Below are 12,202 nucleotides of genomic sequence, written 5' to 3'. Positions count from 1 at the left end.
GGGAAGATGGCTCAGTGGAATAAGTGCTTCTCTGGCAAGCACAAAGGCCTGAGTTCAATCCCCGGTTCCACCAAAAAAAAAAAAAAAAAAAAAAAAAGTTGCAAGTGATTCTGGGTGAAAATAAGATCTCAAACCTAAGTAAACTACAAAGGACTCACTCTTGTTCACATTCCCAGTTACAAGCAGGACACTATAGTCCCCATTCTTACCTTGGGGTAGGTTCTCTTAAAGACCAGGGAAAAGTTGCTCATTAAAGTCAAGCACAAAGTTCCAGGCTAGTAGTCCTGACTATTCAGGAGACTGAGGGAGAAGGATCCCTTGAACTCAAGATGAGTTGGGGCCGGGGATGGCTCAGTAGAATAAGTGCTTCCCTGGCAAGCACAAGGGCCAGAGTTCAATCCCTGGTTCCGCCAAAAAAAAAAAAAGGTTGGGGCCACCTTGGGCAATATAGCAGGAACCATCTCACAAAACATACTCATTTTTGCCATCTTAGACTCAGAATAGACAGAGGATAAAAACTTTGGCTGAACTGTATTTGCCAAAGAGAACATTTATTCTTTTAAAAAGCTATTTTACATTGCCATACAAAGTTACCGCACTGCAGGAGCTCTCAGCTGACCTCAGGAACCTTCCAGTGAGCCTTCTTTTATAATTGCCCGCGCGAGATTCCTGGCCAGAGCAAGTCTCAGCATCTCCACCTTGGTGGTCTCTATATCATCCTCCTAAAAAGCAGAGCTGATGTGAGGAACAGCAGGCAGCACCTACCACAAAGAACAGGGTATGTAACACTCCTGTTCTCATATGCAAAGGGCCACTGCAGCCAATCAGAAAAACTAAAGGGACCAGAAGACAGCCACCCACTTGGTTCTGAAAGTTGGCATAGCACAACTAGAAGCACTAAGGCCTATGAGTTCCTGTGTGGACAGAGTATTTCAGGAGCACAGGTGGTACAGGAAGCCAGACAGTGAACCTCCCCCCGCCCCAACCATGGAACCATCAATGAGGAAGCTAAAATGACCTGGGGTTTCTGGGCATCAGGCTCTCCACACTCCAGCCTCCTTGAAGTCAAGTCCTCCAGGCATCGCATCAGTTCATATGTCTGTTCTGCCGAAAAGATCACCTAGAGAAGAGAGAGAGAGGCTGCTTTGCTTAGCTGTTCCCCAGCCAAGGTCTGTGCTGGTACTGGCATGGGCCTAGGGTCAGAAGAGGTCTTCATCCTGTGTGATGGAGGAGGCCGCTGCATGTGGAGCCCTGATGTGGGGAGCAGCGTCCTACTGTCCTGTCCAGCCCTAGGCCCTAGGATGACTACTGGCACCAGACAGCTGTGGTATTTCCACTTCTCTGGTGTAACACTGGATTTGGAGCACAGATACAATGGAAGAAGACAAGTTCCCATTCAGAATTACTTGGAAACACTGTCCACAATAGACACAGACCAAATTCTTGAGAGCTACAAAAACGTAGACAAGAAAATCCCCTTGGACTCAAGCCTTAACCTGTTTCTGTTCCAAAAGAGGAAGGGCATCTGTGAGCAGAGTCATCCAGAAGGAGCGGGGTGCAATCTGAGAGGTCATCAGGGACAGCAGAAGAGACGAGGCTTCACTGAATCGCTTCTCCCCGTACAGTCGGTGGAACTCACGGTACTTTCCTATTAGGGGAAGGAGCACATCACCCTGCATCCCCTAAGTGGCTCCCTGATGACACCCACAAAGATCACCCCAACCCCCCAAAAAGAAGGGGTACAGGCATGCTGCACATGTCTCTAAGCCCATACTCTGGGGAGATAAGGCAAGAGGCATTTTGGTTTTGAGCTCAACCTGGGTAACTTAGCAAGACCCGTTTCAAAAAAGTATGAGGAGGGGTTGGGGAGATGCCTCAGTGGAATAAGCTCTTCCCTGGCAAGCACAAAGTCCCGAGTTTGATCCCTGGTACCAGAAAAAAAAAAAAATCAAAAAGTACAAGAAGGGCTGGAAATGAGAGATGGTATACACACTAGTAATGCCAGCATTCTGGGAGGCTGGAGCAGGGAGATGGAAAAGCTTGGACTACTTAGAGACCTAAGATCCTACCTAAAAAACAAAGAGGGCTGGGCTGGGGAGATAGCTCAGCCTCAGTGCCTGCCTGGCAAGCATAAGGCCCGGAGTTCAGTATCGAATATCCTTGATACTAAAAAAAGGCTGAGGATGTAGCTCAATGTAAAGGGCCTTGGTTCGCCATTGAGGACAAAGAAATGGGGGTATAGCTTAGTGGTAGAAATACATAGGAAGTATTTCCTGTGTGTGACACCTAGCACCAAAGAGGGAGGGGCTGGACCACAGAACACAAAGACACTATGTTTCATTTTGAGATAGGATCTTGCTCTGTAGTCCAGGTTGGCCTCAAACTCACATTGATCCTCCTGCCTCAGCCTCTGGAATGCTGGGGTTATAGGTGTGCACCACCATTCCCAGCCAATGATCAATCTCTTCCTTTTGCTAACATTTATAGACTAAAATACAACCTGAAAACTAGGCACAATATCTCCAACTTAATCTCAAACCATTCCCAAAAGACTAATGGGTCAACAGAGAAGATAAATAAGGAAGAATAGAAATTACTGGTAAATATATGAAAAGTGTATATAAGAGGTCCTTTTATCTTATGCATGCATGCATGCATTTATTTATTTATTTATTGGAACCAGGGATTGAACTCAGATCCTTGCACTTGCCAGGGAAGCACTTATTCTACTGAGCCATCTCTCCAGCCCCTTATTTATTTTTTGCAGAACTGGAGATTGAACTCAGGCTCTTGTGCTTGCCGGGGAAGTGCTTATTCTATTGAGCCATCTCCCCGGCCCTTCTTATGCTACTTTTATAAGTTTTCTCCAAGCTTGAAATTATTGGAAAATAAAACATTACCAAATTCTACCACTTCGGAGCCTGAGGCATGAGGATTACCATGAGATCAAGGTCAGCCTGAATTACAGACCAGGACTCATAGTCTGGAGGACGGGGGAGATAGTTACACAATTTAAGGGCCTGCCTGGCAAACACAAGGTCCTGAGTTCGCTCTTCGGTGCCTCCCCTCCCAAAAAAAAAAAAACCCAAAACTCTGCAGTCTGGCACACAGGATCCCTAAGGGAACACACCTATGTAGAATAAGGCTCCCAGTCTCTACAGTGGTCCACGGTTCCCCAAGGGACAGAACTCACCCAGGAATGTCAACCGATCACTAAGCATCATGGCTGGCCCCAGATTATCAATGAGATCCAAGTCAGAAAAGCAGCCTCGCTCACAGTAATCCCTGAGGAACCTGCAGAACCCAGCCCGGAGGAAATCAGAAAGCAGTCCCAGTTCTGCTCCTGACCTCCAGCCTCCCATGCGACCCCGAGCCATCGCCAGCTGCACTCACCTGTCTGAAACCAGCGTGGCAAAGGCTGCATCTTTGGCACGAATGCTCCAAGACAGGGCAGAGCCCAGGCGATTGTTACGGACAGCCTTCATGGCCAGGATCTTACAGATGCTGCGGACTTTCCGGGCAGAGACAGAATGGAAAGCCTCTCAGCCACTGTCACTCCCCTTGGGAGCACAGTGTTGACAGGGATGCCTTTCTCACAGGCTCATTGCAACCCAGAGGTGCTCCTGGCCTTAAGCACAGGCAGGCCAACAGCACTAGAAACTTTGGAGTTCACTAATGGTGTCATCTCTGTGAGCAGTAGAATGAACCACCCTTGCCAATGGTTAGCTTTCTGAAGGGGTCTGCTTGCTTTCTTCCCACATACCAGTCTCCATTATTCTCAAAGGCTACCTTCCTTTGCGTCTCAGTGTCTTATTTGAGACAGGGTCTCACTCTGTAATTCATTTTTTTTTTAAATTTTATTATTTACTGTGTGTGTGTGTGTGTGTGTGTGTGTGTGTGTGGCCAGCTCAGCCCACCTGGGGGCAGGGCTGGCTGGCATGTGGTGCTGGGGGATCGAACCGCAGTCCCTGTGCTTTGCTGAGCTTGTTCCAAGTAGGTGCTTTAGACCACTGAGCCATCTCTCCAGCCCTCTCACTCTGTAATTCAGGCTGGCTTCACACTCATAGTAATCCTCCTGCCTCAGCCTCTCAAGTGCTGGGATTATAGGCATGTGCCACTCAAATCATGTTTTGTGGTATGGCCAAATGTGCAAATGCCTTTGCTAGAAGCAGTAACATGGTTGTCACAGTGGGGGCACTGTTGCCTACTCTCGGCTCCTCCCAGTGCTCCTGCTGAGCCATGAGCTTCTTCAGCCTGCGTCACTTCCCCACCTGCCCAGTTCTGCTGGCAGCAGCGGCTCACTGGGATGGAAATCTCAGTACTGACTTCAAGCTGGGCTTGTAAAGGAAATGTGACAAGTGGGTTGGGTCTTCTCTGAAAGGAAAGTACTATTTCCTCAAGGTTTCAAGGGATCCTCTCTACTCTTTTGTTCCTCTTAAGTCCTATGACAGCCCTTCTCCAGTGTGGTGGGGCTTAGCTTCAGTGCCCTCATGTCCCTGAGGGGAGCAAGGACAGCCAACCCACCTTGTTCAGTCATCTGCCGCTGCTCACAAATCCGCAGTACCTTGAGGGCTTTCTGCTCAGTGTTGAGAGGGATTCGCTCAATATGCAGCTCCAAGGAAACGCGGCCCAACTCAGGGCAGTGGTCAAAGTAATCTACCCCCAGCTGCCAGAGGCTGCAAAGGTCCCAGGAGGACAGCTGTGAGGGCCAGGCAAACTTATGGCTCTCAGGATTGGTACCTCAGCCTTCTCTTTTCCCACAACCCTCTGTAGTCCTCAGGGAACCAGAGAAGAGAGATCAGTCTCAGGGTCCCTGTATGAAGAGCACCCCAATGTACCCCATGTCCTTGGGCCTTCCTACCTGTGATGAGCAAACAGCCCTGAGGCATATTCCAGTAGGAGGAACTCTCTCATGTTGGAGCCAAAACTGGAATAAAACATGAGACCAAGAATCCAGGCCTGCTCCATTCAGGGTCCCTTTCCCCAGCCCAACAACCCTTCCAGACCTTTGGTGCAGCCCACCCCAGGAAAGAGTCGGCATATTTGGCTGACTTACTAAAGGTTGTGAGACTGGAGCAACCTGCAGTGATCCAGCAGATCTGTCAGGTGAGCCACAAACCACCAGTTACTCAAGGCAATGCTGTGGATTCAAACACTAAGGTGAGAAAAAAGTAAGGGAGGACACCACTTCATACCTAGGCAGGACACTCCTATGTCTTGTTTCAGAAGAAAGGAGATTTCACATAGCTGACAAAGGTGTGGAAAAAAGGGAACCATCGCATAATTCTTGGTGTTCATGCAAACTGAGGTAGCCTGTATGGAAGACATGGAGGTGACTCAAAACTTAATGACGGGGGCTGGTGAGATGGCTCAGTGGTCTAAAGCACCTACTTGGAACAAGCCTGGCAAAGCACAGTGACCGCGGTTCAATCCCCCAGCACCACATGCCAGCCAGACTCACCCCCAGGTGGGCTGAACTGGCCACACACACACACAAATAAATGTTAAAAAAATAAAAATTAAAAAAAAAAAACTTAATGACCTACAGCTGGGCCTGTCAGCATACACCTATAATCTCAATGACTCAGGAGGCAGAAGCAGGAGGATCTTCAAGTTAAAAGCCTGCCTCAGCCTGAATACCTTAGCTGGACCCTTTCTCTAAAATTTAAACCAGCCTGTCTCAAACTAAAACCAGGTGTACTAGCATACAAGAAGTTCACATGGTTGAGCTAAGACCTGTCTCAAAAAGTAAAGAGCTGGGGACATAGCTCACTGTGGGAGCCCTGGTTCAATCCCCAGTAATGAAAAAAAAAAAAAAAAAGTTTTGTTGCCACTGCAGGACACTGAACTCAGAGCCTCCACCATCCACTGAGCTATGTACCTTTGGTGTCTTAAAAACCTTTAATCTAGGCATGGTAGATAGTGGTACACGTCTGTGAACCCAGCACTCTAGGAGGCTGAGACAGGACAATCTCAAATTTGAGCCCATCTTGGACAATTTGATAAGGCCTTGTCTCAAAATTTAAAAAAGGCTTGGAATGTAGCTCAGTGTGAAAGCCTTGGGTTCAATCCCCAGTATGGCAAAAAAGAAAGGGAGAAAGAGAAGGACATCAGCTGCAACTCGTAGGGTCTCCGCAAAGGGACATGGCAGTTGGCATGTCTGGAAGGTAGCAATCGCTGAAGGCCCCTAGAGAACTGACAGCAGAGTTCAAGTGACCAGTTCTGGACAGAGTGCTGAAGGAGGCCGCCTTGGATTCCCTGCAGGTCAGGCCGGTCTGTATTACACAGCTGGGTTCGGGAGTCCCCATGTATACTCTGGAGACCTCTGTGCAAGCAGCCTCTACATGGATGGGGCATCAGGCAGCTGCCAACATCTTGCCTTCTGCCCAGTGACGTATGAGCCAGCTGTTTCCTTTTGCCAGACAGCAAGGAACTGGCTCATCTTTCAGGGCAGCTATAAGCCCATGGAGAAGTGGACCCTGCTGCCACCTTGCAGCTATTGGGCTTAACAGACAAGCAGACCTGCACAGGTGCTCACAAGCAAACCCACAGGACTGTAGCAGGGGCTAGAGGCCAGAGCCTCTGCTTCAGGACCGCCGGCTGCGTTTCTGCCCAAGGGTTTGGGAGCTGATAAGGAGAAACCAGGTGCCTATTTACAAAACTCCATTCTAGCATCTTTCAAAGGCTTCCCCTTCTCTTCCTGAGAGGGGGTACAGTCTCGGACAGCTAATGATGCCGCAAGCAGCAAGGCTTCTCCACACCATCAGCCCACCAAGACACACTGCCCTCTCCCTGGAAGTGTGCCAGAATGCAAAACAACTCCATCTTTCCCCACTAGAAGAGCGCACACGCGTGTGTGTATGTCTGTGTGTTTTCTTGGCTTTTTCACTTTATTTTTTTTGGCGGAACCGGGGTTTGAACTCAGGCCCTTGCGTTTGCCAGGGAAGCGCTTATTCTACTGAGCCATCTCCCCGGCCCGTTTTCTTGTCTTTTTGAGACGGGGTCTCCCTATGCAGTTCAGGTTGGCCTAGTCCAGGTTAGTCTTGAACTTATAACAATTCTGCTTCAGCCTGAGTACTGGGATCACAGGCCTTAGAAAACAATGCAGGGCCGGGGAGAGACAGCAGTAGAATAAGCGCTTGCCAGGGCCTGAGTTCAATCCCCGGTTCTGTGGAGGAAAAAAAAAAAGAGAACAATGCAGCCTGCTACCATTCCTGGGAAGAGGTCTTAAGACTTCATGCCAGTTCCTCTTTCAGAATGGACAGGAGAGCTTCGTGGTCAGAAAAAGGCAAAGCTTTTTTCCAGCCAACAGACCTCAGATTCCTTCCCGTCCCGAGGGTAGAGATGCTTCAACAAGGGCTGTGAGCCTGACCCTTCTGTGCGACACTATACTGTGTGCTACAAAGAAAGGCATTTTTCCCTGCTATCTTCCCTTTTTTCTTTTGTTACTGGAAACAGCACAGTGCTTTCTCACCTACAGTCTCTGAATCCAGGATATTCATTCTGCTCAAACCTGTTTTGTTCCTGAAAGCCTAGACCTGGCTTATGAAGGAAGTCCATTATGTCACTACTGTAATGGACAGTGTAGTGAGGAAGCTACAGCTTAGAACTATGGCAGACACCAAACCATGTGTGGTTAAGTCATGTCACTACCTCCTCCCCTCAGACACTCCTACCTACACCAGCTTTCCACAGGCCTGAGAAAACAATACTGACAGAAAACTTCTCTTCCCAAACCTGACATCATTTTCTTGAAACCCAGGCTTTTTTTTTTTTTTTTTGGCCAAAATAAAGCAGGTACTGGGCTGGAGATACAGCTCAGTGGCTTAAGTACCTGCCTGGCAAATGTAAGTTCCTGAGTATAATCCCTGGTACCACAAAAAAAAAAAAAACGATAGGAGAGAAACCCTTCCCATTGCCCAGATTCATTAAAACAATGAATGAAGGTCAGCGAACTTGACAAGTCAGCTTGAAGGTCAGCAAACAGCAAGACTACTACTCCCAACTTGTTTCCCAACAGGCCACAGTGCACCATCAGGGCTCTGAAAGGGAGGGAAGCTGCTTTCTGAACTAGGCATGGAGACTTTTGATGTGACACTCCCTTTCCTGCCTCACTAAGGCTCAACACAATGACAGGACATGCTTATTGCAGCCAGAGCCCAACACTGGTAAACCTCACTCACTGAAACAGGCTGTCAGAAAGTACTGTTCTGCTGGGGTTTGATCCCTGACACCACATGCCATCCCCACCCCTGTAATCCCAGTGCTGGGGAGGCTGAAAACAGGAGGATCACCCCAAGTCTGAGCTGTGCAGTGAGACCCTGTACCAAGTACCAAATACATTAAAAAAAAAAAAAAGAGCTGTCCTGTAAGGTGGCTGTATGCAGTAGCAGGTGCCAAAAAAAGAGCTTGCTTTTTCTAGATCTTAAATATCAAAGCATTTGCTACAGCATTGATTGGTTTATTTCATTTTTGAGACTGCTGGCCTTGAACTCACTCTGTACCTCAGGTTGGCCTTGAACTCATGGTGATCCTCCCTCCTGCCTCAGCCTCCCAAGTGCTGGGATTTCTGGCAGGCACCACCATGCCCAGCTGGTAATGTTTTTTAAACAGATATCCCTAAAATGAAAAGTTATAAATATAGCAGTCCTCAAGCCTCCAGCAAGATCCTATGTTCACCCAGAGAAGCCACTATCTACCTAGATCTGCCAGAAAGGGAAAAGGGACAGGGGTCTGTATGTCATCACAAACCCCAAGTATCAGAGATGGGGCCTTTATGCTTATTTGACAGCGTATAACTTACTTCACAGGTGATTCAGCCATGAGGACTCCTGTGTGAAGTCAGGTGACCTTTCAGAGGGGGCCAGTAGAGGAGCTTGTTCCCTTCCACCTATCACGTGAGGATGACGTTCCTCCCCTCTGACGAGGCCTCCCTCAAAATGCCATTGTGGGAGCAGAGAGCAGCCCTCGCTAACTGCCACCTCTGACACAGCCTTAGACTTCCCAGGTCTCTGAAATAATAGATCACCTGTCCTGGATAAACAGCCCAGGCTCAGGTATTCAGTTACAGCACTGGATGACTAGGGCAGCAGAACTACAGGAAGCACATGGAATGCATTTTAGAAATGCATGTAGTAAGGGCTGCCAACACGGACTGCAGCAAACGTGTCGTCCTGCAGGTGCCACTCGCGCCAGTGCTGGCACTGGACTTAACACCACTGAACTATGCACCTAAAAACAGTGAATGTGGTAGCAAGCGAGCACTTGATCCTACCTGCATTCCTTGATCACCTGGTGGATGTCAAACTCAAAGGCTGCCATCAAGATGTTGTCCAGGGGCTCTGGGCTGCTCTCACCTCCCAGAAACATGTCCAGGCTGGACTGTGGAAAGGCGATGACCCACTCAGTCCCCAGGACAAAAGCAGAGGCTCAGGAATAGCAGGGCTGTGTACAGGAGCCTTGGAGAGGGGTGATGGGCTCCTTCGAACAAGACTGAAGACCAAGTCTCGCTGTTCCAAGGTGAGGGGGGATGTCGATCCAAAGAGGCCACACAGAAAAGGACCCAGCATGGAGCCACAAGAGGACCCTAGGGGCCCCTCCTACACAGCTCACTCACCTGGGCATAGAAATGCAGGTCAATGGGCTTTACTGTGGGGTGAGCATACAGCAGCCGAGTCACGAGGAAATGGTACCAGTTATTCAGTAGCTCCTTGTGCTCTAGCAAGGCGGCCTCATCCCCCAGCATGATCTGAGGAGAGACAACCCTGAGCTCTGCGCTCCTCTCCACAACGCCGTGGACTCAGCTGAGACCCACAGTTTCAACTAGAAATAGAAAGCTCTCACCATCCCCCAGCAGGGTGGCAGGCACCCCTTTGAGGGGCAGCTGCTCCTCCCGCTGCACTGTGAAGAATGCCACAGCCCCAGGAGCAGCTCCCTGGCCCAACCGACTGCACCCCACAGACCTTGCATAGAGACTCCAGGGCAGGGCTGGCAGCGAACGTGTTGTCTTGCAGGTGCCGCTCACATTCCTCACGCCAGTGCTGCCACTTCAGCTCCAGCTCCGTCAGCGTCTGTGTGTTTCCAGGCTAAGGAGAGAGACTGGCTGAGATGGGCCATAGCACCCACACCTTTATGCTGCAAAATCCCCCCATCTTCTGGAACACAGCAGGCGCTAACACATACGCTTAGAATGGGCATTGTCCTCATCAGATCCCCCAGAATGCGGCACATGTCTGCAGATGCAGGGTTGGCATCAGCCTCCCTGGACAGCATCTGTCGAGCCTCGTCCAGACGGCCCTGCAGCACCAGGATGGTCACCTGCAAGGAGATGGGTGACCATGACCACTGAGCCCTGTGGCTCTCAACACACACTCTGGCTGTCTACCCTCCTCAGACAGGCTGCTCCTTGACCCATGAGGCAGCCCTGGGAAGACAAGTTCCTCCTTTCCAGAGGAATCTATTGCAACAGTATCACAGGTTTACCCCTTTTAATATCGAAGAGTCAGGCTAAGGATCTACCTCAGTGGCATACCTGCCTAATAAGTTCAAGGTCCTTAGTTCAATCCCAGTATCAAATGAAGAAAAGAGAAAAAGGAAATGAAGAGGAACAAGAGGAGCAAGGAGAGGAGAGGAAGAAGGACAGGAAAAAGAAGAGTGGGTTTTATTTTTCTTTGTTCAGACAGATCTCACTATGTAGTTTAGGCTGGCCTCTACTGATAGCAACCCTCCTGCCTCAGCCTCCAGAGGGCTGGGATTACAAGAGTGTATCACTGTGCCCTGCATGTGTGGGTTTTTGTTAGGTTTTTTTCAGTACCAGGGACTGAATGCCACTGGATTCTATTCCTAGCATCTCCATTTTTTGAAACGGGGTCACAAATTCCCTAGGTTTGTGCTGAACTTGTAACCCTCCTACCTCAGCCTCCCAGTGAGCTGATTTTAGCATGTACCACTGAACCCTGTTGGATTTTTGTTGTAGCTGTTATTTTGGTTCTGTGAGAGTCTGTCTATCCCACGCTGGCCTCAAATTCACAGGCACGTGCCACATGGTGAGCGCTTTTGGCCACAATCGTATTTATTTACTTATTTATTTTTGTGGCCTCAAGCTCAGAACTTTGGTCCCCTGGGCCTGACTCATTTGAGAGGGTTATTTTGTTTTTGTTTTTTTGCTGGCTCAGGCTGGCTTAAGGGCAGATCTGGTAAGGCAAGTGGAGCTAGGGATTGAACCACAGTATCCTGTACCTGACTGTATTTGCATGAGTAGGTGCTTAAACAACTGAGCTAACCAGCAGGCCCCCTCAGCCACATTTATGAAATAACTCATTATACAGCACATTATAACCAAGTTCAAGTCCAGTCTGGACCAGTTAGTTATTTGGCAAGACTGTGTCTTAAGGGGGGCGGGGAGATGACTCGGTGGAATAAGCATGTGGCAAGTGCAAAGGCCTGAGTTCAATCCCCAGTTCCGCCAAAAAAAAAAACTGTCTTAAAATTTAAAAACAGCCAGGAAGACTACACACTCAGGACTCTTTTCTGTCCCTGTTAGCTTTCCTTCTCTCAATAAATTCTTCACATTCTTAAAAATAAATAGCAAGTTGGATGAAGTGGTGCATGCTTGTAATGCTAGCACTTGGGAGGCTGAACTGGGAGGATCTCTGAGAGGTCAAGGCCAGCCTGAACTACATAGTAAGACCTTGTCTGAAAAAAATAAAATGGGTCGGGGAGATAGCTCAGTAGAATAAGCACTTGCCTGGGAAGTACAAGGTCCCGAGTTCAATCCCCAGTACCGCAAAAAGAAAAAAAAAAAAAAATAAGTAAAATTAAATAAATAAAATAAAATAGGGCTAGAGGTATCTATAGCTCAGTGCAAAGGCCCTGGGCTCAATTCTCACTAACAAAAACCTAAACAATGCCTGTAATCCCAGCACTTGGGGAGGATGAGGTAGAACAACCCCAATTTCAAGTGCAATAATGGGGCAGGGGAGATAGCTTAGTAGAATAAGCACTTGCCTGGCAAGTGCAAGGGCCATAGTTCAACCCCTGGTTCCACAAAAACAAAAGGCTATCAAGTGCAACAACTTGAACAACTTAATGACTCAGCAAAACCCTTTCACAAAATAAGTGGGGGGGGGGCAGGGAGATGGCTCAGTGGAATAAGCGCTTCCCTGGCAAGCTCAAGGACCTGAGTTCAATCCCTGGTTTTGCA

At 48.7% G+C, this 12,202-nt stretch overlaps 1 protein-coding gene across 1 annotated transcript in view; it reads right to left on the bottom strand.

The window, feature by feature from the left end:
- Positions 1–508: 508 nt before the first annotated feature.
- Positions 509–12,202, bottom strand: part of Nup85 (nucleoporin 85) — a 43,991-nt gene continuing 32,297 nt past the window's right edge. Inside the window, exons 8-19 of the mRNA XM_004630092.2 lie at positions 10,183–10,317; positions 9,963–10,085; positions 9,617–9,748; positions 9,275–9,381; positions 5,057–5,140; positions 4,862–4,927; positions 4,525–4,676; positions 3,394–3,511; positions 3,194–3,294; positions 1,497–1,648; positions 1,019–1,120; positions 509–722 (exon numbers count right to left, since the gene is read on the bottom strand). Coding sequence (XP_004630149.1) covers positions 621–722; positions 1,019–1,120; positions 1,497–1,648; positions 3,194–3,294; positions 3,394–3,511; positions 4,525–4,676; positions 4,862–4,927; positions 5,057–5,140; positions 9,275–9,381; positions 9,617–9,748; positions 9,963–10,085; positions 10,183–10,317 — 1,374 coding nt within the window. The 3' untranslated portion in view covers positions 509–620. The remainder of the gene's footprint in view (positions 723–1,018; positions 1,121–1,496; positions 1,649–3,193; positions 3,295–3,393; positions 3,512–4,524; positions 4,677–4,861; positions 4,928–5,056; positions 5,141–9,274; positions 9,382–9,616; positions 9,749–9,962; positions 10,086–10,182; positions 10,318–12,202) is intronic.

Source organism: Octodon degus, unplaced genomic scaffold, assembly GCF_000260255.1.
Source record: "Octodon degus isolate 3935 unplaced genomic scaffold, OctDeg1.0 scaffold00033, whole genome shotgun sequence".
Classification (NCBI taxonomy): domain Eukaryota; kingdom Metazoa; phylum Chordata; class Mammalia; order Rodentia; family Octodontidae; genus Octodon; species Octodon degus.
This window is presented reverse-complemented; position numbering and strand designations above follow the sequence as displayed.